The sequence below is a fragment of the Otolemur garnettii genome, unplaced genomic scaffold (assembly GCF_000181295.1).
Source record: "Otolemur garnettii isolate 467f Iridium unplaced genomic scaffold, OtoGar3 scaffold00057, whole genome shotgun sequence".
NCBI classification, from domain to species: Eukaryota; Metazoa; Chordata; class Mammalia; order Primates; family Galagidae; genus Otolemur; species Otolemur garnettii.
This window is the reverse complement of record NW_003852452.1, coordinates 2,088,030-2,113,979: the sequence shown is the minus strand read 5'-3', so window position 1 is coordinate 2,113,979 and position 25,950 is coordinate 2,088,030. Positions and strand designations below refer to the sequence as shown.

The following is a 25,950-nucleotide window of genomic DNA, read 5'->3' as shown; positions in this document are numbered from 1 at the left end:
TTCCATTATTATCTTCAATTAGAATATGAAAAATGAGGCACAGAAAGGTTGGCCAAACTTGTTCAAAGTTCAAAACACATAACATTTACAACCCAATCTCTCAAACAGATCTCTCTTTTTCCAAAGCCTGGCTATTATGTGGCTGTAGTTGGCCCATGCTGGATTCAAACCCACCAGCTCCAGTGCATATGGCTGGCGCCCTAGCCGCTGAGCTACAGGTGCGGAGCCCACAGCTACACTTTCTAAGTGTATAGTCTCCATTAGTCCCTCTTATCCCTATGACATCACTGTCAATCATTTCAGCTGTCCTTATACTACAGTCCCCCCACTGCATTGTTGCTTTTATTAAAAAGTTATCTTTTAGATCAATTAAGAATAAGAAAAAAATAAGTGACATTATTTTATCTTCATTTATCTTTTCTAATTCTCTTTGTGGTGGATCTAAGTTTTTGAGCCATATCATTTTTCTTCTCTCTGAAGAATTTAAACAGTTTTTTGTGGGGGCAGGTCTGCTGCCCACGAAATCCCTCTGAAATCCGAAACTGAAATCCCTCTGTGGTTTGGTATTTGTTTTTGATTTGGAGAAATTCTTGGTCATTATCACTTGAAATATTTTTTCTGTCCTATTATCTTTCTTATCCTTCTGATATTTTTATTACACATGTGTTCCAGCTTTCAACACTGTCCCACAGGTCTTGGATGTTCTGTTTCACCCTCCCATGTCCCCCCTCTGGATTTCAGTTTGGAAACTTTTTATATTGACCAACATTCAAGTTTACCCTTCTGTCTCGTCTACCAATGAGTCTCTTGAAGGCAGTCTTTATTTCCGTTACTATTTCTTTCATTCCTAGCATTTCCTTTTGGTTTTTCTTACAGTGTCTCTCCATCTCACTATCCATCTGGGTTGCATGTCGTATACTTTTTTTATTACAAGCCTTTACATATTAATCATAGCTATTCTTTAAATTGCCTGTCTGATACCAACATCCGTGTCATAGCTGAGTCTGGATCTGATGACTGTTTTCTCTTCAGACTTTGCTTTTCCTTGCCTTGGTCTGTCTTATAATTTGTTGTTGTTGTTGTTGTTGAAAACTAGCTATGCTGGAATGAGTACGAGACAAACAGCTCTGTACTGTGAAGATTTATGTTCACACTAGTAACGAATCTTGCTAGGAGTTAGACTGTGTATAATCTTACTCACAGCTATCGATACAAGGAGATTTCAAATTCCTCCAAAGTCCTCACTGGAGCTTTGAGACTTCCTTTGGCATTTTTCCTTAGAGAAAGTATGTCTTGCAGATTTTTTTTCCCTGGAATCCACCATTATTACACTAGAGACTTCTTGTTGTGTATGGTACGAAAGAGAGGAAGTATTCTAAAATCTTCTAAGTTTTGGTATTTCCGTGGACTTATGTCTTGAAAGGATGTCTTTCACAAGTTTTTTTTTTTTTTTTTTTTGAGACAGAGCCTTAAGCTGTCACCCTGGGTAGAGTACTGTGGTGTCACAGCTCACAGCAACCTCTGACTCCTGGGCATAAGCAATTCTTTGGCCTCAGCCTCCCAAGTAGCTGGGACTATAGGCGCCCACCACAATGCCTGGCTATTTTTTGGTTGCAGTTGTTGTCTGACAGGCCTGGTCTGGATTCGAACCCACCAGGTCTGGTGTATGTGGCTGCTGCCTTAGCCGCTTGAGCTACAGGTGCCGAGCCTGGCAAGTTTTTCATTCCTCTCCCAGGGGCACAGCTTTCTTCCCTGCTGTTTCCCTGGTTGTAGCATTCACTATTTACTTCCTTGGTGCCCTCTCTCCTGTTGACTGTGAATATTCCCCCCTTAGGTGAAACAGAAAAGTTGTCTGGAGCTGAGCAGAATTCCTTTCTTCTAGCTGGCCTAAGTTTTCAGTAATTGCTCTCTGGAGAGAAATCCTTCCTAGGGGAGAATGGGCTTTGGTTAGGGAGAAGATTCTGGCAGGGTTTCATAATGACTGTTCTTTTCCTCCTCCAGCCAGGGCCATGGGGGATTTTCCTTTAATCCTCAGAACTTCCTTGTGAGAATCCATCCGTATTCCTGGAGGAATGTATGCATCTCTCCTCACTCCTAACCCATCTCTCATGACAGCAACCTCCAGAAGTTTCTCACTCTTACTTTGGTTCACACCTCAGGCTCCAGCATTTCATTGAAATTACTAGTTAAGTGCATTCAGCAGTTTCTGCCGGTGATCAAGCATAGGTGCTGTATCTCTCTGGATGTTGAGATCTCTAGAGTTTGGGTAGCTATTTGTCCTATGACCTCCGTTCTCTGGTAGGTTCAAGTCATTGATTGTCCAGTTTTTCTTGTTAGGGATAGGATTGGCAACTTCTAAGTTCCTTACATATTGCACCTGAACGTAAAATATTTTCTTAAGTTTTCCTGCTGCTGGGAATACAGGAGGTTGCTTTAATGGTGAGAGCTGAATTGTCTTCTGGTACTTGGGTTTGGGTCACTGAAACTAAACAAGGACTCTAATATAATTTGTATCCACACACAGTAATTAATATGGGAGGTACTTTAACAGATGTTTTAAAGGGATGAATCATTTATGCTGATGAAGATGGGACTTAAGAAGAATAGGGTAGAAGACCCACAAATAATCAGCAGGACCTATGGCTGGAAATACTAGGTTGGGTTGACTACAATGTTTGGTCTGAAGTATGTTTTATTCTGTGGTCAGCGTGGAGTCACTGAAAGATTTTGAAAAGGTTAATAGTAAACACATGAACAATTTATCTAGCAGTAGTATTGGATAAACTGAAAAGACACTAGCCAGTAGCATCAAACTCAAGATTTGGTGTCTGAATGAAAGTGAAAAGGAGAAACTGAGAAGAGCTATACTGTCTTCATAATGGTAAGATCAGAAACTGAGGAGGTGAAGTTGCATTTCTGACAAAGGTTTGATAACCAGAATCCACAGAGAATTCAAACTTATTAATAAGAAAAGAACAGGTAATTCCATTTCACTGTGGGCAAGGGAATTGAACAGAAGCTTCTCTGAAGAAGATGGGGCTATGGAAAAATGCTCATCATCCTTAATCATCAGAGAAATGCAAATCAAAACCACTTTGAGATACCATCTAACTCCAGTAAGAGTGACTCGCATAACAAAATCCCAAAACTACAGATGTTGGCATGGATGTGGAGAAAAGGGAACACTTCTGCACTGCTGGTGGGAGTGCAAGCTAATACGTCCCTTTTGGAAAGAAGTATGGAGAATACTCAGGGATCTAAATTGCCATTTGATCCTGCAATTCCTCTACTAGGTGTATATCCAAAAATCACTTTATAACAAAGATATTTGCACCAGATTGTTCACTGCAGCTCAATTCATAATAGCCAAGTCATGGAAGAAGCCCAAGTGTCCATCAACCCATGAATGGATTGATAAATTGTGGTATACGTATACCATGGAATATTATGCAGCATTAAAAAAGATGGAGACTCTATCTCTTTTATGTTTACATGGGTGGAGCTGGAACATATCCTACTTAGTAAAGTATCTCAAGAATGGAAGAAAAAATATCCAATGTACTCAGTACTATTATTAAACCAATTTACAATCACTCACACTTTCATATGAAGAATAGATCACAACTATGGCCCAGGATGAAGGAGGGAGGGGGTATGGGAGGGAATAAAGGAGGTCAGATTGAGGGAGGGGGAATGGTGGGATCACACCTATGGTGCAGTACATAATGCAAGGGTACATGTCAGATCTATTAAGTATAAAGTATAAATGTCTTAACATAAGAATTAAGTAAATAAGATGAGGTATATATTAACCAGTGTGATGTAAGCGTTTCTAATTCTATATGACATCAGCACATTGTACCCCATAAATGTATTAACGTATACGTGATCTATGTGTTTATGATTTAATTTTAAAAAAAAGTGTTGGCGATATAACCAAAATTAACAACAGAGAATTGGGGCTGGAGATTAGATTTGAGGATTATCTGCATGGAGGTCAATGCTGAAAACTACAGCAGTGATGGAATCCCTGGTGAAGAATAAGAAGTGTAGATAAAGCCTTTGGGGATGTACAAATTTAAGGGGATGGGAAAAAATAGTCAGCAGTGGGAAAACCAGAGGGTAAAAATAGAACAAATGTAAAGAAAATTAAGGTAGAAGATTCTTCCAGCTCCAACTCAGGTTTGTCCTATACAGGCAGACTGAACTGTGTCAACTCAGTATTCCTGACAAAGGAAAACAGCTTCCCAGGGAGCTGGCTTACTGCTTGTCAGAGTTTTACACAAATTCTTTTTATGGTGGAAATAGATATAAATGTTTGACAGAAAATGGTTAATATTTTTGAAGTGTCTGCATTTATGAGATAATGCCCCATTACTAGAATCCAATCAGGTAGAAGGATAATCTATGTCAGCTGTGAAATTGTGGTGACAGCCAAATGTATAACATGCATACATCATTTCATTGAACTTTTCTTTTTTTGCACTTTACAGATACATTTTTAACAAATTGAAGGTTTGTCGCAACCCTGTGTTGAGCAAGTCTATTGGGACCATTTTTCCAAAAGCATAGGCTTCTCTGTGTCACATTTTGGTAATTCTCACAATATCTGAAAATTTTCATTAATATTATGTGTCATGGTGATCTGTGATTAATTACTACAGTAGTTGTGTTAGGGTATCACAAAAAAGGGTGCCCATAAAAGACTGAGAACATAATTAGTAAGTATTGTGTGTACTGTGACTTCTCCACCCACCAGTCATTCTCCATCTCTCCCTCTCCTCAGACCTCCCTATTCACTGACACACAATATTGGAATTAGGACAATGAATAACCCTATAATGGCCACTAAGTGTTCAAGTAAAAGGACAAGTTGCATGTTGCTCATTTTAATCAAAAGCTTAGAGAGGAAGGTATGCTGAAAGCTGGGATAGGCTGAAAACTAGGCCTCTTGCGCAAGTTAGCCAACTTGTGGATGCAAAAAAAAAAAAGTTCTGGAAGGAAATTAAAAGTGCTACTTCAGTGAACACATAAATGATGCAGAAGCAAATTTGCAAAAATGTTGAGTGGTCTGGATAGAGGATCAAACTAGAGACAACATTCCCTTAAGCCAAAGCCCAAACCAGAGGAGGGACCTACTTTTTTCTCAATTATTTAAAGGCTGAGAGAGTTAAGAAAGCTGCAGGTGCTGGCTGATGGGAAAGCTTCAGCAGGTGATCCATACCTAAGATAATTGATGTAGGTGGCTATACTCAATATTTTTGATTTAGACAAAACAGCCTTCTAATAGAAGAAGATACCATCTGGGGCTTTCACAGCTTGAGAGAAGTCAACACCTGGCTTCAAAACTTTAAAGGACAGGTTGATTTTCTTGTTAGGGACTAACAGACCTGGTGACTTTAATTTGACATCAATGCTCATTTACCATTCTGAAAATCTGAAGGCCCTTTAATGTATATTATGCTAAATCTACTCTCCCTGTACTCTATAAATTGAACAAAGCCTGGATAACAGTACATCTGTTTACACCATGGTTTAGTGAATATTTGAAGCCCACTGTTGAGATCCACTGCTTATAAAAAAAGATTCCTACCAAAATATTACTGCTCATTGACCATGCACCTGGGCCACAAATAAGCTCTGACAGAGATGTGCAAGATGTATGTTGTTTTCATGCCTGCTAACACAGTATCCACTGTACAGCTCAGTGTGTAGGGTGCCAGCCACATACACCGAGGCTGGAAGGTTCGAACCCAGCCTGGGCAAGATAAACAATGACAACTACAAAAAAAAAAAAAAAAAAAAAAGGAAAGAAAAAAAGAAATAAATTTCATAAGACTATAGCTGCCATGATGATTCCTCTGATAGATCCGGATAGTATAAATTGAAAACCTTTTAGAAAGGATTCACCATTTTAGATGCCAGTAAGAACATTTGTGATTCATGGAAGGTGGTCAAAATACCAACATTATCTGCAGACTGGAAGTTGATTCCAACTCTCATGGGCGACTTTGAGGGGTTCAAGAGGGGTGCAGTTACTGTGAAGTAACTGCAGATGTGTTGGAAGTAGCACAGAACTAGAATTAAGACATTCTGAAGATGGGGCTGCATCGCTGCAATCTCACGATCAAACTTGAACTGATAAGAAGTTGCTTCTTATGAATGGGCAAAACAATGTGGTTTTCTGAGATGAAATCTACTAGGTAAAGTGCTGTGAACACTGTTGAAATGACAACAAAAGAGTTAAAAATATTACATAAACTTAGTTGATAAAATAGCAGCAGGGTGTTAGAGGATTGACTCCAATTTTGAAATAAATTCTAGCATCATGTGCTACAGAGAAAATTTTTTTTTTATCACAGTAAGAGTCAATTGCTGTGGCAAACTTCATTGTTGTTTTATTTTAAGAAATTGCCAGACACCCCAACCTTTAGCTACCAATACCCTGATCAGTCAGCAGCTATCAACTTTGAGGCAAGACCTTTTGACCAGCAAAAAACGTGTCTTGCTGGAGGCTGTTACCATTTGTTAACAGTAAGTTTAAATTAATGTATGTACATTGTTCATTGAGACAGAATACTACTGAACACTTCCTAGACTACAGTATAGTACAAACATAACCTTAAAGGCATGATGAAACCAACAAAGTCATATGCTTGTTTACTGCAGTGGTCTGAAACTAAACTTGGAGTATCTCCATGGCTTGCCTATACACAAATCACCAGTATTTCAGAGGTAACTCCTAATAATTCCCTCTGCTTTCCAAACCAATATATAACTTTCATAACATATAAATAACTTCATATGGATATTTGTATTTGCATATATAGTCCACCCTTCCACAACTGGGTGTGAACTGCATGGATTCTACGCAAATTTATTCAACTAAAAGTGGATCAAAAATACAGTATTCTCAGGCTTTAAACTCCCCCACACACATATGGAGGGCAGAGTTTTGTAGATGCTGGTCCCACAGGGCTATGTAGGACTTGAGTATGCACTGATTTTGGTATATGCTGGGGGTTCTGGAACCTATCTCCTGTATATACTGAGAGACAACTGTATATGTTGTGTGTATACACATAAAGATGCTGTACACATGGAGTACGGGGTTTCTTTTTCACTAATATCACATTAGTGTTTAAAGGAAATAAAGAAAATGCTTGGTAAATTTCTTCTATGGAAACAAGGCAGTTTTCATCAAGTTTGTGAAATGTAATTTTATTAACAGAAGGTCATGTCTCACCAGACACACTGTTCCCAAATAAATAAAACCCCAGCATCATTGAAAGCACACAAACACACAGTTTTACAGGGTACAATACAAAGTCAATTTTGATGATGTTCTTACTTGCATTTACTAAAAATCTGAGAAAGACTATAATCAATTCCTAAATAATTATCTTGCATAAGGAGAAAAGTAGAGCACGATTATTTCATTGGTTTGGAATGATAATGTGAGAAGATTTGCTTTTAAAAGGTAGTAAGATATATCACAAATCAAATCACATGGAATTTTACATAATCAGAAATAAGAGCAAACTGGCTAAAGAAAGCTGTATCCTTTCCTTTCCAACATTCTACTAATTTCTATTTTTGGCATGAATTATTAACCTTTTCCATTAGTAGGAAAATGTGCTCTGCAAACTCCCGGATGGCACCGCGGCCACCATTACATTTGCAAATGTATCCAACAGCCTTCTGGGCAGTGGAACAGGCATCAGCAGGAGAGCCACTTAGGCCCACTCTCTTCAAGCACTCTTCATCAGACACTTCATTTCCTATCAAGTAAAATAAATACAGAGTGAGCATTTAATGAGACAAAGAATATTCTAACTAAATAATGCAAACAGCAACAAATAAGTAACTCTGGCAAATTCAGTGAGATCTAAGGGCACTGCATATAAGAATACTAAAGACTACGTGGAACAAAAACATTTTCAAGTACAACTGAGGTCTAGGGTTTTCCCTGGCAATCAAAAATAAATTCTTACCAGCTGGAGGAGACTGACATACACTTTCTGCATGCCACGCTCATTACAATGGTTAGAAACTCCATACATAAATTATAAACTATTAAAATATTTTATTCAGGAATATTTCAAACATATATAAGAACCCAATTTCATGCTTAATGATTACCAGTATCTTGGATCATTTGTCAATATGTATTTTTCGCTATATTCTGCCTCCTAGCTTTTCTAGATGGAGAAGAAGAAATTCCCAGGTAGCTTATTTTACACAAAAACTCTTTAGCATTTATCTCTAACAGATAAATACACCTTTAAAAAGTGATACAATATTATCAAACTCCTAAAAATACCTTAATTATCATTTAATAACCTAGTAGGTGTTCAAATATCCCTAATTGTCTCAAAAATTATCTTTTAATGGTTGACTTATTTGAATCAGGAGTCAAATAAGGTTCATATATTTTGTTGATATAAATCTTAACTATCTTATAATCTGTAATAGTTCTGATTTGTATGCCATTTTTTACTGAAAAATTGTTATTTTTAATGTGTCAAAAAATAAATCATACTGACATAATTTTATCCTTTCTCTTCCCTCTCCCCTTTTGGAGTAGGATGAATTTCAGAAGCTCCCTGTACCTTACATTCACCATTCTGAGTAAAACTACTAATAAAATCTGGTTTAAAAATGCTTGTTTTAAATTTATTCTACATTTATCTACTGAAATTTTTTCTTTTATTATTAAATAAATGTATTGAAATTAGAATTTTCACCGAAAGATGACAAAAATTCAAGTTAGTATTTCTTCACGCAATCTGGTCTTTAAGCATTATTGATTATATTTTACTAATAAAAGTTATTTTTAAGAAATATATTTTTATACACTTATGTGCTCTATGTAAAACACTGATTTTTAAAATAAAGATTCAGAGTCTATTCACTATATTTTAAATTTTCTAACCTATATTTCTTTTACCTAATAGTTTAATTTTATTTATTTTTGAGACAGGGTCTCACTCTCTTGCCCAGGCTAGAAGGCAGAGGTATCATCATAGCTCACTGCAACCTTAAATCTTGGGTCCAAGCAATCCTCCTGCCTCAGCCTCCCAAATAACCTGAACTATAGGCATGCACCACCACATACGGCTAATTTTTCTTTTTCTTTTTTTTTTTTTTTTTTTTGCAGTTTTTGGCTGGGGCTGGGTTTGAACTCACCACCCTCTGGCATATGGGGCTAGCGCCCTACTCCTTTGAGCCACAGGCACTACCCTAACTTTTCTATTTTTAATAGAGATGGGGTCTTGCTATGTCACTCAGGTTGGTCTCAAACTCCTGGCTTCAAGCGATCCTCCAGCCTCAGCCTTTATACAGTTATGTGCTCTATGTATTAATACAAAAATAACACTTTTATTTAATAATAAAAGCCACCACACCTGGCTGAACCCTACTTTACTTATAGCATCTTTAAAATGTTATATAAGTAATGTATATTCTTGGCTAAAACTTTTTAAAAAAATACAGATAAAAGAACAAAATCATCTTAGTTATTATTTGTGGATAATATTCTGGTATATATCATACTGACACAAAATCCTGGAGTTTTACCTATATAAATGATACATTTCTTATTATTACTATATGTAGGCAAGCATGATGTAAAGCAATTTATATTATCTTTCCAATGGCTTTATAAAATTTGGTTTATATTTATATTGTAAATAGAAAACTAAGGTATACAGTAGCTTACCAAAGGTCCCACAGATAGTGAGTATAGATGGAATTTTCTATATGTTCCACTAAAATTATTTTCTTCTTATAAAAATCAGATTGTTCTTCAACAATGTTCTATACTATTTTTTTCCACTGAATCTTCATGTGTGGTTCAAAGGCTATTCTAAAGTTCTTACATCATATGCTCCCAAAAGATTCACGTGCTACTTCTTTTGAGTCTCATACTATCCTAATTCATACATGAATTAGAATTATTATGCATTTCAGTGACTTGTCATTATTAATATTTAAAATGTTGACATCATCAGACTACCAGTTTTATGCCTATGTATCACATGGAACTGATAAATCTATTTGCTAATATTAAAGTGAAAAATTTGTCATTACATCTGACCATGTCAATAAATACAGATTACAGCATTATTTGTACTAGATACATAGTATTCCAGTCTATGGATATTCTGTTTTTTGCAGAATATTTAGGTGGGCTCTTTTTTCCTCCATTTTTGGCACATTTTTCCATTTTCTTTTTTGTAATTGGAATTTGGAGGTAAAAAATATGTACATTTTAATAATAGCAAAAAAAAAATTATTAAGAATGTAATTCCTACTTGGTAGAAACTCTACTAAGTGCTTTACCCAGATGGTTTTATTAACTCCTCTAAGAGCCATACCACAGTAGGTACTTGGCAACCCCAGTTTGCAAATGAGGAAACATGGTTTACCTTAGCAACACTGCCTAGTTGGGCTCCATAGTGTGCTAGAAATCTATATTTGATGCATATCATCAAACCAACCCCCAGAGGGACTGTTTCAAGTTAATCTTTTGATCAGCAGTGCAAGAGAGTTCCTATTTCCCTACAACTGTGCCCATTTGGGGAACTGTCTTATTTATCTATTTCTTAAAAAAAAAAAAAAATTGTGGTCCATGTTACTCTGGGTAAATAAAGAGATACCAACCAAGATATGCCACTTCTTTCCAGCAGAGACCCATTTCTTTTCTCCATTCATCTACAAATGCTAGCTTGTCTGATACATTGACTTCCATTTTGCAATCCAGTTTTAAGGAAGAGAGCGTCTGCTTTGAACAGGCTCTTTCTGAGATCAGCCTCACCTTAGAAAAAGACAGTGTGGGGGTAAACAAAAATTAGAAAGTGAAGAAAACAGAACTCTTTCACAATAAAACTCTGTAGATAATCCAGTCATATGTGAGCAGCCCTTTGATTTTCTGAAGATCCAAGTAAGAAAAATCAACTGTCATTATAAAATGAGAATATTTTAAAAGCAAGTCTGTTTTATTTCTAATAGTTCAGTAACAGTGAGAGCACTGTTTTCTACAACAGAAAGGACTCTACCTATAGGGGAAAAAAAATACAATCTGCACTGCCTAATACTAATGTAAGATTTTCCTATAATTCAGTTCATGCAGAGGAAAGTTTATAATTGCTCTCTTGTACTGCTTAGTAATACATATATAAGATTTTTAGGGAATTATAATTATCTTAGCCTTTATTTTTAAACAACATACTTAAATAGAAAGTTATTTTGAATTTGTAAAAATTCACAAGATTTTTTCCTTTTTCTAAATGCCAACATCTATGATTTAGAAAATTTATCTTATGGCAGTCTTATGCAATAATAGCTTCTATTTAAAAGTAGTATGCTTATACTTATTGAGTTAATGAGAAATATTATTTGATGACTGACAAATTCTTAATTCTACTTATCTAAAAGTAAACAGTCTAATAATTTGCTAGGCACAAGAAAGCCAACTTTCACACAGTTTAACAGTTAATACTAAAGATTGAAATCTCTTACTTCCTTGCATGTTATTTAACCCTGAATCAAAATCTTATAAAATACTGCTATAGTCAAGAAGCACATACCTCAATACCACTTTTCTTTAATAAACTTATCCCAATAGCATCTTTTACATCATAAGATATAATTTCTTTTTGGTCTCCTGATACATAAATGTGGCCATTGGTGAGACATCCATCTATATTGCACACCAAAAGTTTTATCTCCTTCAGCTTCTCTTTGCCAAAATAGCCATATCTATAAGAAGCCAGAATAGACTGTTGAGTACAATACTAATCACTCCTTACTATCTGGCTAACACCAGTGGAACTGAATAACTTGTCTTTCATTCAAATTATTCAAACATCACTCTTCAAATTTACTTCACATATATACTTCAACCTATAGTTCAAGAACTAAAAAATGTGTGATCTAACCAGATTATGTGTTCTCAGTTTCTTGAATAAGCCATGTAAAGGCACACTTTACACATATGTGTTCCACACATGGGCAAACTAATTACAAAGATCATAAGATGTCTGGAGTATCAGAAATGAGTATCTAAAAGTACGGTTCAACACATCTACTAAAAATGATGTTAGGGCTAGTGCAAAGGTCACACAAGTTCTTTTTTCCTTTTTACCTTAGCACTCTTTGCTCTGCAATAGGCCAGTCAATGTCCACGTCTATATCCACACTGTGCTCAGCTCGCATTTCGTAGTACGCCATTTTTCCACCCTAAAGATAGTGCAAACACCATGAGTACTGTTTTTAACATTCATTCACATATATCAAAAGCTTTATTATTATACACAACAGTGAATTCATTTCTACAGTTCAGAGAAAAATGAGTAACACAGTAAAATCAGTGACATACAACAAATAATTGCTTTTAGAGGGGAAAGCTCACCAAAAAAAAAAAAAAAAAATTTTTTTTTAAACTCTAGCTATATGATTCAAGTTCCCTATTTAAAAAAAAAGATTTCTATTTTAAGATTGAAAACAGCAGAAATAATACTCATCCTCAAGTATTCTGACAAAGGATTTTCTAAAAATTCCTTTATGTCATCCCCTTTTTTCCTAGAAGTTTTCCCCATCATCACCTAAAAGCAGTATGAAGGTTTTTGGAAAAATAACTGTAGCACCTATTGTACAGATTGTCTTGGATCCTTGAGCTACAGGTGAGAACAGAAATAGTGTCCCAGTCACAGGTAGGCAGAGGCAGGGACAATCCTCTGATTCTGGGGCATGTAGGCAAAGGAAGTTGCCTTTCTTCTGACAGTAATTAACTGACTAGATCAATTACTGGAAAAATTCATTCTTCAGAATTGTCAGGGTTTTTTTTTTGCAGATCTTATAACAATAAGAAAAATCATTTTTCTCCACACTTTAGGAAAGTCTTCCTTAGAAAAGATCTTGGGAAGGGCAGTATCTATGTAGGTCAAATTTCATTTTCCTGAACATTCAAATTTAACTTAACAGCCAGTCTATGGTTTGACTATACATTGACCAGAAGACTGGAAAAAATAGTGTTCTCTCTTTTCCTCAGTGCACAAATCACATTAAAATTTTTACTACATAGAAATTGTTTTCTCCTTTTTTTTAATGTTAATTTTTTTACTAATATCAGGACCTGAATCCAAATCTTGATGGGTCCATTTACTGGATAATTTTTGCCTTGAGTCAACTACTTCATTTTTCAGAGCTTCAGTTTTCTCTTCTGTAAAACTAGGATAGAAATGTCCACCTCCTATAGTGGCTATGCAGATTACATGAGACAACCTATGTCAAGTACTTCATATAATCCTGGTACAGAGGAAGTGTTGATTAACAGCTATAACTAAAATTAACAAATTAAGAAATATATTAGGCAACCTTGTAGGCTCTAAGATGAGAGAGACATACAGACCCTTATTTTAAAATGAGAGCTACAAGAGTCAGAACAGATAAAATGATACAGTTAAGGTCACATAGTTGTCTAAAGATAGAATCAGAACTAGAATCTGATTTTCCTGACCCCCAGGTTGGCTTCTTTCACCTTTGTTACATTCTTATTCTTTTAAAAATAATGGAAGTTACAGCCACAATGTCACAGTCATGACCTAACTATAACACAAACATGGATTACAATTTACAATGGAATAATATAAACAGCAAGATATGTACTTGATGTTTTTATTTTTATTTTTTTGAGACAAGAGTCTCTGTAGCCCAAGCTAGAGTGCCACGGCATCAGACTAACTCACAGAAACCTCCAACTACTGGGTTCAAGTGATCCTCCTAACTCAGCCTCCCAAATAGCTGGGACTATAGTTCAGAGTGGTCTGCAACTCCTGAACTTAAATCTTCCTGCCTCCACATCCCAGAATGCTAGGCTTGAGTCACTGTGCTCAGGCTATTTTGTTCATTTTTTATCATTATAACAGAATTCCTGTGCATTTACTTAATGGTTATCCCTGGGGTAGACCTGCAGGAAAGATGCCTCAGATGGTAATCTTGTCCAGTGCTGCCTTTCCCCTAGAACTCAAAGTATATCTACAAAAGGGTTCAAAAGAAAACGAAGGTACAAACCTGTAAGTAACCCATCTCTATCAAATGTCTTTTAGCAAAATAAAATGATCCATTTTCATATAATTCTCCATCCCAGTCTTGTCTACGAGGTCGTTTAGCTGGATTCAAATTCAGAGGCTCAGTTACTTCACGAACTAAAAGCAAAAAAATTACAGTCAGTTCCCACTGCTCTGAATATAGAAAGTGTTTATTTAGTAAACTCAAAAAAAAAAAAAAGCAAATAAAAATGAACTCAGAATGTAGATGTATATGAATAACTAAAAGGACCTTTTTGAAGGAATAAAATCTCTAATAATTCTGATGATTTATCTTTGCTTTCTAATAGTTAACAGAAAAATAAAGTATCTTACAAAGAAATCTAATAATTAAGGTTTTAGACTTTTAAACACATATGATGCTTTGGGAGGACATCAAGGTAACATTCACAAGAACTGAGCTTATCATAAAATACCCATTTTCAGTATTTAAGCCCTTTAACCTATTTCACATTTCTGCATCTAGAGAAATACTATATGTGTTATTTATCTACTGCAGTTGAGAAATCGCTTTCATGAAATTATTATATAAAACTAAAGATTTCCCCATTAAATTATCAAAGCTTTTATACTGAAGAAAATGTTTCTATATTATATATAAACATACATTAAATATAATACTAAATTATAAACTAGTAAACATACATTAAATATAATACCAAATTATATTTATTATCTTACTTGATAACAAAGGCCCAGTGACATCAACACTAATGATGATAACATAATGTTATAAATAATGACTTTGACATTGGTAGGTAAGAGTTCCTTTGCCTTTTGATTACACTTACCCCAAATTTGTGTGTGCAGATGTACATGGGCACGTGTGTGTGTTTAAGAGCTACTGACTCTTCATAATCTTTCCTCATTTCTGGCTGTCACTTCTGTGTGTAAAGTCTTCTAAGAATAACCTCTAATTACTTCTCTAAGTAAGCCATCCTCTCTGTTCAACTCTATCCCAGTATTTGAAACAACTGAGGGGAAAAAAAACCTCAGCAAATATACACTGAATAGCTCTAGGTAGCATAGCTTTACTCACATAGGGTCTGCATACACAGCAGTGAATATAACTCTCTATGCCCCAGGAGTGTGCAATCCAGTGGTGCAGAGAGCCAATAAGCAAACTAGACAATTCAAGTGGTATTTTGAAGAAAAGGAAAGAGAGGGACAAGTCTTTCCTAGAATTAGTGACTGCTTTCTCTGTGGAGATATTTGCTGAGTAAGAAGAGAAGGGGTGAGAAAAATCAAGCTTGACACAACCAGGGGTAAGGAGAGACCAGACAGTCTGTAATGGCCATGTGGACTTGAGTCACAGGTTGTCATCTGTAGGAACCCAAATACAGTGCTAGTTCTTTCCACCTAAGGCTTCCATTTATAAATATAAGACTTTTGCTAAGTATGCTATGATACAGGAAGCTGGGAATGAGCTAGAAGGCAGGGAGACGGCATTATAGTATTGTGATGCTTAGACTCAAAGTCCTGTTAGTAAAAGTGGAAGGAAGGGGTGGGTGCCAAGATGTATCTCCTGATAAGACACTTGCACTAAGGGATGGACCAAAATTAAAGTTTCAAATCAACCCAAGTCCTAATTGGATCAAAGTGATTATTAGCCCCTTATCCTGATAAAAGAAAGGGTATGTATCTGGACAAAAATATGTGCTCTAGTCAGTCATACAATAAAATACGAGATATATGAAGAGGCAAAAACATGTGACTCACAATCAAGAGAAGAGCAATCATACTAACAGAACTACAAATGACACAGATGTTGAAATCTGCAGTCAAGGACTTTCAAATAACTATAGTAATTATGTTAAAGAAATTAGAGAAAAGTATTAAAAACCTAAACGAAGGCTCGGCACCTGTGGCTCAAGTGGCTAAGGTGCCAACCACATACACCTAAGGTGGCGGGTTTGAATCTAGCCTGGGCCCGCCAAACAACGATGGCTGCAACCAAAAATAATAATAAAAAAAAAATAGCCAGGTGTTGTCGTGGCGTCTGTGGTCCCAGCTACTTGGGGGGCGGAGGCAGGAGACTCGCTTGAGCCCAAGAGTTGGAGGTTGCTGTGAGCTGTGATACCACAGCAGTCTACCAAGGGGGACAGCTTGAGGCTCTCTCTCAAAAAAAAAAAAAAAACCTAAACGAAAAGACAGAGAATTTCAATAGAAAAAGGGGTATCTTCAAAAGGACTCAAAAACACAGTATGGAAGAAATAGCTCACTGGATAAGGTTTATAGCATGTTGGACATGTCAGAAGAAATGGTCAAATGATTTAAGAAACTCAAATCTAAGTTAGTAAAAATTACTTAAAATGAAGCACAAATAAATAAGAAGTGTAGAACCAATGGGAGAGACACATGGACACTATAAAATGGTTTATGATCTATGTAAACTGGAGTCTGGAAAGAAACAAGAGACCATGTGGCAAAAAAAATATTGTAAGAGATAATGGCTGAGAATTTTTGAAAGCTGACAGATATCAGCCTATGGATAAGAGAAACTGAGGGAATTCCAAGCACGGTAACTACAAAGAAAACCATAGCCATACAAATCAGAGTCAGACTGGAAAACTAAAGATAAAGAGAAAATCTTAATAGCAACCAGAAGAAAAAAGACATTTTATATTCAGAGAAACAACAGTCAGAGGGATGGCTGATGTATTTTAAGAAAAAATGAGTGGAAGAAGTCAATGGAATGATATAAGCATCTTAAATACGCATCTATTTACAAAAGAATATCTTAAAAATGCAATCTTCAAATGCTCAAAGGAAAAATAAGGCCTATCAAAATTTTATACTCAATGAAAATATTCTTTAAAAATAAAGGCAAATTACAGATATTTTAGACAAAAGCTGAGAGAATTTGTCACCAATTGTTCCATACTACACAATGTAAACATATAAATGGTAAAAAAGGATGAATAACAAAAAGTATAAATATGCAAGTGAAGATAACAGATTTTAAAATACTATCAATTGTTTAAAATAAATATAACAATAATGTACTGTGGGATTATAATACATAGAGAATTAGACTTTTCAATAATAGTATGAAAGGCAGGAGATAAACAGAACCAGGCTAGTGTGAGGTTCTTAATTACTTGTAAAGTTCTAAAGTACAGATTCCAAGGTAGACTATAGTAAGTTCAGTATGCAAGGAGAATCTTTACAGAGCAGAGCATTAATTTGGTCTAGCTGTCTTACCTTGGGAGGAGATTCAGAACTGATTATAAATGTCATTACCTGCTACAGTTATGAATCAGATATTCTCTTTACTGCTCCCTTTATACTTTATTCACTCCTAAAGAACATTTACATACAAAATAATTGATTCTCTATCTCTGCAAGGTTATCCAGTTTAAAAAAAAAAAATGATCCTCAGTAAAATGAGACAAAACAGACTGACGACAGGTTACCTCCTTTCTGAATTTCACTCCATCGAAACTGATGGCGTCTCACAACAGAGAAAACAGAATCATATCCTTCTTCTCGAATCATTTCCGCAACTTTCTGAAGGTCAGTAGGATGTAAACACGGAGAAGTAGCTTGAATATTTCCTACAATGTCAACCTCTTAAGAAGCCAAAAATAAATGAAAAAGACATCAAAATAAAGTCCCTTGTAAGTAAGACTAAGATTTTGAATTCAAATATTAAAACAGGTCTTGTGAGATAAGGAAGGTGGAAATTACATGGAATTTTGAGTAAGCTATTAATCAAACTCATACCATTGTGATAGTTAAGAAATTCTATGATGGCATCTAGTGAGGTAGAGCTGTCTTTTGAAACTTCAGAACTTCTTCGATGAACCTGTGCACCAAATTGTTTGGCCACATTCTCAATTTCATCATGGTCTGTTGAAACCCACACACTGTTCAGACATTTAAAAAAAAAATTAAACAGCTGAAGAAAATAAATCACGAGTTATAAAGTATAGTTCTGTAACCCTAAAATACAGCTTACATAATTTTAGAATAGTTTTTGTACCATCAAAATAGTATTACAGATCTAAAGTAATATAAAATGTAAAGAAATTGGTTTTATGTAAATTATATTAGTATCTGAATAAAACTGTTGTCTTAGATATACTTATACTTAGATACACTTAGATATAGTATAATTAGATAGACTTATATTTTATTAATTACACATTATTTATTATTTACATACATATTATTTAGGTAGCCCTAGAAACAGTTTTCTAAAATTGAAAGAAAAAATTTGTTATTTTTAGGATTACTGGTATATTAAGACAAATAGCACTAAAAGTCAAAGCTACAGGAAAGCAAAGATGATCCTGTTTGTTATTCCCATCCAAATCCAATGTACTATAGAAGAGTACTTTAATATGCTTGCTAAGAAAAAAATGGACTTCACTTAGTCAAACTATAAAGGTAAAATGGTTTCAGGTTTAACAGAGAAAAAATGCCCAAGTCTGGGCTCAAAACAAACAGATAAACCAACTTTTTCTTAATGAGTATATAGATATTTGAACACAGAATCATACAGCCATTGAAAACAGCAGATGTGGTGGATATGATTTCATGGATTCAGGAGAATGTAACTTAACATTCTATTAGCCATGCTTACCTAGTTCTCTAGACTTTATAAGATGACAACTAAAGGCAAAATACTATTTAGGGGAGGTGTGCTAGAGACCAGGTGCTAGTCTCTACTAAAGTTTTGCTTCCTGGACCTTCACAAATTTCCATTGCTAGAAATAGCAAATATGAATATGACTCTATCCACAATCTTTGAACAGTGATATTACACAGAGGTATTTTAGTGACGTAATGGTTTCTGATATACATATACACATAATGAACATACATTTTTTTCTTTCATCCCATTTATTCAACATCTACAGAAAGAAAGGGAATTGCATGTTTCATATGTCTACGCACAAGTGTCAAAAGTGAATAGAATGTGAGAAACTAAAGAGAATTTTCAAATAACTCTTGATTTCATTTATTAATTTCATTTGCTCCCTTTTAATATTTGTAGAAGAAAGATTTAAATCAAGGGATAAAGTTAATAATCAAAATAAAATATTTCAAAAGGAAGCCTCGGAAACAAGATGAGCCACTGACTCCTTTCTCCAGTCTCATACTATCTGTTCACGTCACTGGGGAAAGGTAGGACACAGGAGTTCTCATTCTCCTCCTCCTTGAAATCTGAAATAGTTTCCAGACCAATCTTTCACTGGAGAAAAGCCAGGGTCAGAGGTATATAACAAAGTGAAGTACCAGTGAAATTCAGCATGTTTCTAAAATAGAGAAGTAAAGGGAAGATGATAAGGTAGTAAACAGAATAGGAAAAGCTGAAGACATGGGTGTTTTGACATCTTATTTATGTCTAGTTTATTAACTGAAATAAATTACTAATGACATGTACTTTACTATCCCAACCTTTATTGCAATGAAAATTCAATACCAGAGGGTTTGGTGATCTTTAGGAAATGTCTGAAAGATAAGTAAAAAAAAATAATAGAAGTTTAAAGTTTGCTTATTTGTCTTCCTTCCTTTCCTTCCTTCCTTCATTCATTCCATCATGAAATGTTCACTGAGCGCCTATTCTATCCCAGATACTATTCTGGACACTGGGGATGTGAAAACACGGATATAGCCTATTTCTTGAGAAACTCTTAGTCTACTGTAAGAGACTAAGGGCAACATAGTACTATAATTTCCTTTAAACCGCTAGGGAAAGAGAAGCAAGAACCAATTAAATAACTACACTCTTGATAATGATTTACTTTTTACAAAGTACTTTTGCAGTGCCTAGTACATGCCAGGTGCTTAATATGTATTGAATAATGAATTAGTAAGTGTTTAAGAGCCTGAGCTGAGCTCCGAAAGGAGAGAGGTTCAAATCCTGGCTTCATTCCATGTTAGCATAGGACCCTGGGAAAAATCTATAATCTCCCTATGCCTTAATTTTCAGTAAAATGGAGGTAGTGATGATAGCGTGTACCTCGCATGGCTGTTATGAAGATTAAATATAAACCACTTACAAAAGAATAAACATTTAATAAATGTTAATGATTTAAAATACAAAAATAGGAATGGTAGTAAAGGAACATCCACTCTATCTCATTTAATCCTCACAATAGATCTGTTGGAAGGAAAACTGAAGTTCTGCTTTCAGATCTTCTAAGGCCCAAATGTTTAGTTTGTATGCATTATATAAGGCAACGGTGCTAAGAATATAAATATATGAAAATCATATCCCATATGCACAGTTATAATGATCATCTATTAAAAGGACTGAATAGATAATTTTCCTTTGGTCTAAGGGCATCAGATGAGTATAAGCCAAAGAGAAAGAATAAACAAATGAGCAAATAGGCCTAACAAAATTTAAAATCAAGTAGAATAAATGTCAAAGTCTAATGCAAATGACTTTGGCCTTGAATGAAGTTATACTACAAGTAACAGGATTAACAGGAATATCAACCATGGTCCCTGTGACAATTAATTTTAATCATAAATACCATTTTATAGATAATAACACAGCATAGGCCTTTCATTAATCATAAATCTATATCCTAGAAATGAAACTAAAGACATTTATTTTTCACAATTATGTTAAGCAATATTTAAAAATCAATTTGTTCTGAAGTTCATTTATACAGCACTGAACCGTTGTTGAAAATTAAGCTCTTACAAAGGCAACTCTAGTAATAACATTTTATTAAATGGAAAAAAAATCATCCGCTAACTACCCTAGTTAGTATGGAAAGCCTCGCAACCTCAAGAAGTGTTATGAGCTTTGATTCTGAGCAGGACAGAGAAATCTGCTTCTATTAAGTCAAATCATAGTTTTGAACAAAATAATCTCCAAGGTATCTTCTAGTCCTGAAAAAAAAAAAAATCAGACAGCTACAAGTTTCTTCCATTGTCTTCTCAGGTAAATATTTTGAAGAAAAAGATAAGAGAGTGGGAGGCATGAAGGGCATCCCAAAGTCCTCCTACAGCTTTACAGTAAGTCAATTAAATTCAAATCAACACATACACATACATTTAACTGAGGAGCTAATGTATAAAGCACACTAAAATGAACAGAATAGTACTTGTTCACAGGAAGCTTTCCACCTAGTAGGGAAAAGGTCATCTCAGGCCAAACCCAGCCCACTCCTCAGCCTATTTTTGTAACGTTTTTTGGAATACAGCCACACTCATTCATTTATATGCTGTCATGGCCACTTTCACAACAGACAACAGCAGAGTGGCAGAGCTGCAACAGAGACCATCTGGCTTGCAAAGCCCAAAATATTTACTATTTGGCCCTTCAGAAAAGAAGTCTGCCGACCACTGAAATAGAAAATACAGGCACATTTCCACTAACCCTTCAAAGTCAAAGAATACTAGCACTAGATACACTTTTGAAATTTATAACTTCCCTATTTTATAAGAAAGGAAACTGTGGCCCCCTAAAGAGATGAAGATAGTAAAAATGTCTAAAATAAGGGAAAACTGCCAAAAGATCACATATGATGTGCCAGGCTCCATAGGGCTGCACAGACATTATCTCACTTAATTCCCTTGGCAAGCCTATGAGGTAGATCTTTAAGTACATTTTGTAGAGACTGAGGCACAGACGTTAAGTGATTTATCCAAGGTTGCATGCAGTTAATACATGGTGAATTGAGAACCATAAAGTTTGACTTTAAGGTCGATGATCTGACCTCCCTGCATAGCACATGCACTAAATTAAAGTACAAACAACTTTGCTATGTATGGGGAAACAAAAGCACAACTTTTTTTTCTTTTTCTTTTTGAGACAGAGTCTCATTTTGTGGCACTTGGTAGAGTACTGTAGTGTCATAGCTCACAGCAACCTCAAACTCTTAGGCTCAAGTGATTCTCTTGCCTCAGCCTTCTGAGTAGCTGGGACTACAGGTGCCCACCACAAAGCCCGACTACTTTTTTTTTAAGAGACAGGGGTCTTGATCTTGCTCAGGCTGGTCTCGAATTCCTGAGCTCAGTCACCTGCCTCAGCCTCCCAGTGTGCTAGGATTACGGGCATGAGCCACCCACAATTACTTTTCAATTCTAAGTTAGTAAAGGCAGAGTTAAAAATATGCTCATTTTGCTAGCTAAAGGAAATAATGGCTTTATTTCTTTTAATCGCTTTTATTGTTATAGTGACAGATACCACAGGTGGTCAAAGGATTAAAACATCATCCCTCTAGTCAAAGAGCTCATACTCTAGATGTATGAAATAAAACTAATTGGCAAAAAACAAACAAACAAAAAAAAAGTTGATACTTGAATCATTTATTTTTAAAGACATTTTGTATTATAGCATCTTAATATATGGAAAAAGGAAAAGGTTTAATATATACATATATTTTCTACCATTTCATAACAAAATCCCTACTGTGTGCTGGTATGGCTAGTTGTTAGGTTTTGACTCCCAGAATCTTATTCTCTGCACTCTTGGTAATTGTATCCCAATTTCCTTTTTATGAACCTGTCCTGTGTTTCAGTGGGGGCTCGACTCCTGGCTCCAAGAGTGAAAGATGTAGCTGACCTTTACCAATACTAGCACTGTGTTCAAAAATAAGCAGGGGACCCAAAGAGGTGCTATGAGACTTTTTTTTAAGCTCCAAAGAGAGCAGCGCTTTCTGACTACACTTAAACCTGGAAGGATATGAAGAATGTTGTCAAGGATAAACAGATAAACAAAGCCATCTAGTTTAACTGGTAAGGACAAGTTGTATTTTGTAACTACTGCAATCAGGAAGAGCCCAGCATGAACTCAACTCAAATTCCCTGAAAACAAAAGGCTGGAGACTTTAAAGGAGGAGGTGTGCAGAGGGAAGGTGCTAAGCAGTGTTAAGGGAGGGTTAGTCCTTGTGACTGGGCCACGTGGATTTGTTAAATGACACTCCTCTGAAGGAGAAACAAATTTCTATCCTTATGATAGATGGCAATTGTAGAAGTGCAGCAAGGTGCCCACCAAAGTTAGGTCCCACAGAGTCTGGGAAGGAGAATGAGAATTATTTCCTAGAATTTTGCATTTGACTGAGAAGGGGCTCTGGACTATTTCATGGAGAAATAGTCTGGGTTGGTAGAGTTGTATCTCAAAGGGCAAAAAAGTTTTTATAACTGCAAGCGTTCTATAGTACCTGCTCTAAAAGGTGATTCAGGGACCAGCTGCCTATTACCAGGTTTTTCATGGAATTTCAGGAAATTCTCTTGGCAGCATTTTAAGGGGGAACAGAGACCATCCTAGGGACATGGTTTCAAGCTACCTACAAGCTATGCTAGGGTTTGGTCAAGTCTCTTAGTGTAGAGGTTTGGACCGAGTCATTATTACTGAGAGTTCTGCTGTTCCCAGTACAACCACTTTGACACCATAAAAGGAGTGCCTATCTAGACCTAAGAAATTAAGGATTCTGGGGATAAAGAGCACCATCCTCTTACCATGTTTTGTTTTCCTTTAAAACATTTATCACCAGCTGATGCAATATATATTAATTTGTTTGTATACTATCTCTCCTTATTAAAACGCAGGCCCCATAAAACTAAGGACAGACCCTATTGCTACTGCTGTTACCAGTTGGTCCAGTGCATAAAACAGTGCCTGTCACCTAAGGATGGTCTTCCTTATTTCCTTGCTCCACCCAGGAATTTCTCTGGGTTAAACAATAATAAAATGTAAACATTCCTTGAATGGCATTCTCACAGGTGGGGACAGAAACTGTCTCAGGTCATGATATCTGATTATACCTGAACAAACCCTTTCCTCTTTTGTTTATATACTGACTGTCTTTCCTTATTAAAATTTCCCTTTTGGGTTAAGCCAGTTTGAAAGGCATTTCCTGATATGTGTTTCAAAACTAAGAACTGACCCTACTGCTACTGCTAAAACAACTGGTTCAGAGCATAGAACAGTGCTTGTCACATAGTGGGTCAAGTCATCAGTAAGTAGTCACTGAATGGCATTCTCAAGGGTGGGCCTAGGAACTATCCCTGGTCATGATCTGACTATCCCTGAAACAAGTCTTTGCTTTTTTTGTTAAGCCAGTTTGAAAGGCATTTCCTGACATACCAGATGCAACCCCAATGTTGTAAATGAGACTTTTATTCTCAGTCAACTGTGACTATGACTTTGACCTCTAGTTCATTTCCCTAAAAGGGCATTTTACTATATTACTTCAGCCTGGACACAACTACTTCTCACAGTCCTTCTTTTCAGTTTGTACCCTGAGTATGTAAAAATGTCCAAAAGTCTATGAACTTCACAAGGACAAGAACCATGTCCATACCACTTATGTGTTGGTATTCCCTTGGATGTGTATAGCAGGAATTAGGGCTCAGTAAATGTCTACTGAATTGAGACCAATCCCCAAGTCCCTCCCTATCTCTCCCTCGCACACTTCCTATTACATCAGTGTTATCTTCTGGGTGTCAGCTCCTGTTTGCCTTGCTCCACCCAGGACCTCCTTTGGGCTGAAGCATTAAGAAAACTGCATAACATTCTATTTTTCTGGTGTCTCCTTTTAAAACAAGATTGGTTAAATGAAAATCATTTATCCATATGTTAATATGAGTAATTAACTATGAGTAGTTAATATGCTTCAAAATCAGCCACCTCTTTAAAAAAAATACCAACAGGTAAAATAAATTAATTTTCATGGTAACAACGAATTTAAATGTCATTAGGTTGAAGCCACTATGTGTAAATTCATTCCTGGCACAAAACTGTCTCCAATCCTTTATGAATGACATCAGCTTGTGAGTCCTGACCAATTTGGCAATGTCTCTTAATGATGCACAATGAAAACTGCCCTTGGGGAAGAGAAGGTTCCACAGGTATAATAAAACCATTTACAAGTATATCATAAAACAGCCAGCGGTATACCTTCCCCCACGTCCTTAGCGTTAACGTAGGGAGCTTTCTAGATTGTGCTGACTCACAGGCAGATTGCTAGACTTTTTTCAAAGGTTAGGAAAGGATCTCCAAGCTGAGCTTGTCAGCTCTGAAACCCTGACACCTGACTCCGTTCAAGAACCTGATGCCTCAGGAATTGATCAGCCCCAAGCAGTTCCCAGAGAGGCGAGCAACAGGGGAGTCCCAACGGCCCCTGTCTAAGGAGTTGACGTATTGTCTCACACACTGCACAGGGTGAAGGGGGCGGCTACCTTCACTTTCTCTCCAAAGGTCAAGCTGGGCGGAAGGGAGGTAGGAAACGGGTAGTCCCCCCTTTTACGCCTGGTATTCTCAAGGGCGGGGAGAGGAACTGTCCCAGGTCATGACTACTAGCAGTTACAGAAAAAGGAAGGAGCTGGAGGTCTTCCTCCCTTGAGCTCGCGGCCCGGCCCCACACTCCCCGGATCTTGCACGCCCCTTCCAGGAGCGACGTCCCGGGACCCGCAGCCCCCCCGGGAGCCGGAGTCTCAGTCCCGACCCCCGCCCAGGCCGCGCCGCCCACTCTCACACATGCGCACCTCTGGAAGACCCCCGAGTCCAGGGCTGCACGCAGAACCCAGCCAATGAGCGGGACCCCAGCCAGGTGCTTAATGTTCTTCAGGGGGATGCCTTTGCTGCCGCCCCGGGCCAGAATCAGGGCCGCCAGGTGCGGGGGCTTCTCGACACCTCGGCCCTGGCCCCCGCGAGAGTTGCGCTGCAGCTTGGGGGGCCGGCCCCGGGATGGCCGCCCTCGCGGGTTGGAGACCGAGGTGGCGGCCCCCTTCTCCACCGAGTCCATCTTCCTCCCACGCCGTCTCCCCAGCTTCTCCACATCCGGGAGCTCGTCCCTCGCCACCTCAGCTCGGCGCCGCCCGATCCCCGCCCGACTGCTCGCGCCGGCGGCAGTTTCACGCCCCGCCC

The 25,950-nt window shown here is 36.8% G+C and overlaps 1 protein-coding gene across 1 annotated transcript; it reads right to left on the bottom strand.

Annotated features, from left to right (window-relative positions):
- Nucleotides 1-7,200: 7,200 nt before the first annotated feature.
- Nucleotides 7,201-25,944, bottom strand: CMAS (cytidine monophosphate N-acetylneuraminic acid synthetase). Its single transcript, XM_003792453.3, has 8 exons — nt 25,569-25,944; nt 17,838-17,980; nt 17,528-17,683; nt 14,077-14,210; nt 12,149-12,243; nt 11,592-11,763; nt 10,666-10,819; nt 7,201-7,781 (listed from the first exon to the last, which is right to left on the bottom strand). Exons 1-8 carry the CDS (start codon nt 25,826-25,828, stop codon nt 7,591-7,593), a joined length of 1,305 nt encoding a protein of 434 aa, XP_003792501.1. The 5' UTR covers nt 25,829-25,944; the 3' UTR covers nt 7,201-7,590.
- Nucleotides 25,945-25,950: the final 6 nt, after the last annotated feature.